Below are 4,580 nucleotides of genomic sequence, written 5' to 3'. Positions count from 1 at the left end.
AGGACCAGCCATGGTAGGTTGTAAGTGCTGGGTAATGAGGATGAACAAGCAAGCAGAGTACCTGCTCAGGAAGCATGCATCTTATTTGGAGAAGAAAGGCAATTTTTGAAAAATGTCATGATGAAAATCAGAATGGCCACTAGATTCAGAATTTCTAGGTGGTCTGGTCAGGGATGCTTTCTTTTTTTTTTTTTTTTTTTAACCACGCCTGACTGGCTTGTTTTATTGGAGAAGAGGACATGGAATTAACAGTGTGAATGAAGACAGTTGGGACCTGAGGTTGGGAAGAACACCCTCCCCTCCCCATACAAGCCCACTGCCCCAAATAAAAAATAACCAACTATGGGAGAGCAGCTGAGACAGCGACTGGGGGCAGGGGAAGGACCATGCGTGTGCTGGGAGGGCCCAGAGGCAGCAGCCGCACGAGTACGTGAGTATAAGTCTCTGAATCTTCCATGTAGGTCTGTATAAATATATAGATACGCTGTTCGCTTGTCTCCCCTCTCTTCCTTCTGCTCCGTGCTGCATGCCGCGGTCCCAGCTCCTCTTCCCACGTGAGGGCGAAGGGAAGGGGATGATGAGCAAGTCATCACCGGATGGCTATCAGACCCACATCCATCAGCTTCTGGATCTTCTGTGCTTTCACAGGATTCTTTAAGTGTTCGCTGAGCGCCTGCGGGTCCTTCTGCATCTGTTCCAGGATGAGCCGCATGGCCGGGTCACTCATTATCTGCTGCACCTCCGGGTCGGCCATGGCCCGCCGCTTCACGTCCTCGGGGCTGTCGTGACGGTTGTACTGGGCCATCACGCAGCGCTGGTAACCATCTGCCGCCTCCTTGCAGCTGGAGTCCAGGTCGAGTGCCTTCTGGTAGACGCCCATGGCTTTCGTGTAGTCCTTCATCGCCTCCAGGGCGGCTGCCTTCCGCGTATAACCCTTGATGAAGGTTGGCTCCAGCTGGATGCACTCCTCACAGTCCTTGAGCGCCAGCTGGAACTCCAGGAGCTTGGTGTAGCAGGCGGCCAGGTTGCTATACAACTTGGCACCTTTGGGGTTCCGTTTGATGGCTTCCGTGTAGTGCTTCATGGCCTGCGGGTAGTCCCCTTTCTGGAAACACTCATTGCCTTTGTTCTTCTCCTCCAAGGCCAGGTCAGGGTTTATGTAGGCCAGCCGTTCTTGCTCCTTCAGGATTTTCTCTGCCTGTTGGCATTTCTTGAGCACATCTGGAGTTCGGTGCTCTGCCAGAGACTTGTTGTAGAAATGGATGGCATCCTTGTACTTTTCTTCTTTGAAATAAGAGTTGCCAATTCGTGCATAAGCTTTGGCAATCTGTCGGTAGTCTTCTCGGTTTTCTCGCCCCACTTCAATGGGCTTCTCACAAAGCTCCCGGCATTGACCATAGTCACCCTTTTCAAAGTACACAGCTGCTTGGTTGGTTATGTAAGTCATGTTGGTGGGATCCAGGTCCTTGGCTCTGTCGTAGTGCTTTAAGGCTGTGTCAAAGTCCTTCTTCTTATAGGCTTCATTCCCCAGCTCTTTTTCTTTCAGCGCCTGCTTTTTATTCTCTGGAAGGTCTTCTTCCATCGGCTCTGGTTTTGTCTCCTTTTTGGGAGGAGGTGGTGGTGGAGGTGTTGCAACTTCCTCCTCTTCATCCATACTGCCCAGATCAACTCCAAGCAGGACGCTAAGAGTAGTCATGATCCGGGGATCTTGCAGTTTCGTGCCCAGGTCAGACGGCTTGTTCCGCAGCTGTTCGATCAGTTCCCGGTAGGTAGGATCTGCGAGCAGAGTCTTTGTCCTGGGATCACTCTCCAACTTCTGGTACAGATTAGGCATGTTGAAAGGGTTCATGAATTTCCTTTCTGCCAACCGGGCCTCCATATTCTGTAAACCTTCTTTGAGCTGAGGATTGTTTGCTTCATGTTTTAAACCCTCCTCATAGGTTTGCTTGGCTTCTTCAAACCGGTTTAAGAATTCAAGAGCCGCTGCTTTTCGTGAATAGCCCTTGCCCCAGTCAGGCTTTAGGTCAACGGTTTTGCAGCCGTCCTCATAAGCCTTCTGGTAGTCTCCTTTCTTGGCATAGGCCGCTGAGCGATTGCTGTAGAGCACATGGTTCTGGGGGTCTAACTTAATGGCTTCAGAGTAGCACTGTAACGCACCGTCAATGTTGCCAGCACTCAGGGCTTTGTTGCCCTTCTCTTTGAGCTCATTTACCTGCTCCATAGCCCGGTCCGGAACCCCGTTGAATAGACTCCGTCGGCTCCACGTTCCCAACCGCACGCGCCGCCTTCTGGAACCTACTCAGGGATGCTTTCTAAGGTACTATGTACCTCTCACTCTCTCTGTGATAATTGGCAAATGTCTTAGCTTCTCAGTTTCCTTGTAAGGTTTTAGGGAGGATTCAGTTAAATAATATTTGCTAGTGACTACGTATGGAAGTCTGGCATGTATGAAGCACACACACACACAAAATGAACATTATCTAATATTATTTAAAAAAAATTTTTTTTTTGCTGCATTGGGTATTTGCTGCAATCCGTGGGTTCTTTAGTTGCTGTATGTGGGATCTAGTTCCCCGACCAGGGGCTGAAGCTGGCCCCTTGCATTGGAATCACAGAGTCTTAGTCATTGGACCACCAGAAAAGTCACCTAATATCCATTTAAGTTCCTCAATGATAGAATTTTCAATCATTTTGTTCATTCACTGCTGTAGCCCTAGTACTTAGAACTGTGTTCACACATGGAGAACATTTAATAAATATTTTTTGGCTGAACAACTTAAATGATGAAGAGAATCATAATGGGAAAGTAATTACCACAATAAAGATAAAATTAAACTACAAAAAGGATGCAGAGACTGCTTGATGGAGCCTTGATAAATGGAACATAATGGAGTGTAGCTTCTTAGGGAAAAACTAAGCCAAAGAGCAACTAGTGGTCAGAAATTGAAATTGTAACTAATCTTCAAATCAAGAAATCAAATACTTTCTTCTCTCTCTTTATCCACTAGAGGGAGTGTCTTACTTCCGCAATTCAGCCTTTCTGAAGCACATCTGATCCTAAAGCCCTTTAAAAGGATGTTAATGGAAAAACTAGAGATGATGCTACAGCCTGCATGCTTTAAGTAGTTACAAAAACAGGTCTCAGATCAAATCATGTGGTAGCCAAAAGAAATGATCGAAATCAGAAGAAAGAAAACGAAAGGAAATAATTTTTATTTCATTGACTGTCAAGAGAACAAAATCTTTCATAATACGTGGGCTTCTCAGGTGGCTCAGATGGTAAAGAATCTGCCTGCCACGCAGGAGACCCAGGTTCAATTCCCGGGCTGGGAGGATCCCCTGGAGAAAGGAATGGCTACCAGTCCCTGTATTCTTGCCTGGTGAATTTCATGGACAGAGGAGCCTGGAGGGCTACAGTCCATGGACTCTCAAACAACTGGACACAACTGAGTGACTAGCACACACATACCTGCTTATTTCTGTTTATTATATTTCTATTATATTATTTAGGCACCCAAATGATCATGCTCTGAAGATTATTATGGAGAAACATCGCTGGTGGCCCAGTGGTTAAGAATCCACTCTCCAATGCAGGGGGCACAGTTTCCATCTCTGATCAGGGAACTAAGATCCTATGTTCTATGGGGCAACTAAGCCCACACATCACACCTACTGAGTATGTACTCTCTGCATCCTGTGCACTTGAACTATTAATAAGACCTAAATAAATAAATGTTTTTAAAAATTAAAAAATAATGATCACTATGGAAATATCATTACTTGGTTGTTTTAGAAATCAGAGCTTGAAAGTATTCTTCTTTTGGTTTTGCATATTTTCTTGCATGCTTGATTCAGATACTTGGTGAATCGCAATATCTTGTGCTTCATGAAAACGTCTTTCTCGCTCACATTCATGGACGGAGTCTGGAAAGTATAAATGGTCACTATGAAATCATTGTTGAACATATGCTGAAATGATGGCAGACATAGAGCAGTAATCCTCTCACAGAGCCTGGTAATCCTCTGACCCCGGGGCCCAGCCAGGAGGGAGGGCGGCCTCTGAACAAGGTGCAGGTGAGAGTCCCAGGGTCCCGCTTCCAGCAACAGCTGTGCGACGCCTGGAGCTCTCAGGTACTACACATTGCTGCTTAAAGGAAATTGGCTTTATCATAAAAGGAGCAATTTTAGAAATGCCTTTGGCATTTTATTGTATATGCCCACATAGAATGTTGTCTGGAATTTTTCATGTTGTTTAAAATTTCAGTAACTCAAAGTTCTGAACAAAAAAAAAAAAAAAAAAAAAGTTCTGAACAAAAGTCACTCTATGGTTCCAGGTCCAAAGTCAAGGAGGCTCCTGTGTTAGTCAGCGGCCTCCCGAGAGGGTAAGTAGAGAGACCGCTGTTGGAGCTGGCTTTCTTAAGGGATTTTATGACTGCACAGAGGGAAGAAGGCAGCCTGTTTTATTTATTTTATTATTTTTTAACTTTTTATTTTATATTGGCATATAGCCAGTTATACTCAACTGGTTGGATGGCATCACCGATTCAATGGAGGTGAACTTGGGCAAACTCTGAGAGATG

At 45.6% G+C, this 4,580-nt stretch overlaps 1 protein-coding gene across 1 annotated transcript; it reads right to left on the bottom strand.

The window, feature by feature from the left end:
- Positions 1–225: 225 nt before the first annotated feature.
- Positions 226–2,294, bottom strand: LOC122679547 (stress-induced-phosphoprotein 1-like). Its single transcript, XM_043880343.1, has one exon. It carries the CDS (start codon positions 2,219–2,221, stop codon positions 590–592), a length of 1,632 nt encoding a protein of 543 aa, XP_043736278.1. The 5' UTR covers positions 2,222–2,294; the 3' UTR covers positions 226–589.
- Positions 2,295–4,580: the final 2,286 nt, after the last annotated feature.

Source organism: Cervus elaphus, chromosome 21 (assembly GCF_910594005.1).
Source record: "Cervus elaphus chromosome 21, mCerEla1.1, whole genome shotgun sequence".
Lineage (NCBI taxonomy): Eukaryota > Metazoa > Chordata > Mammalia > Artiodactyla > Cervidae > Cervus > Cervus elaphus.
Note: the sequence above shows the minus strand (reverse complement) of the source record. Positions and strands in the feature narration are given on the sequence as shown.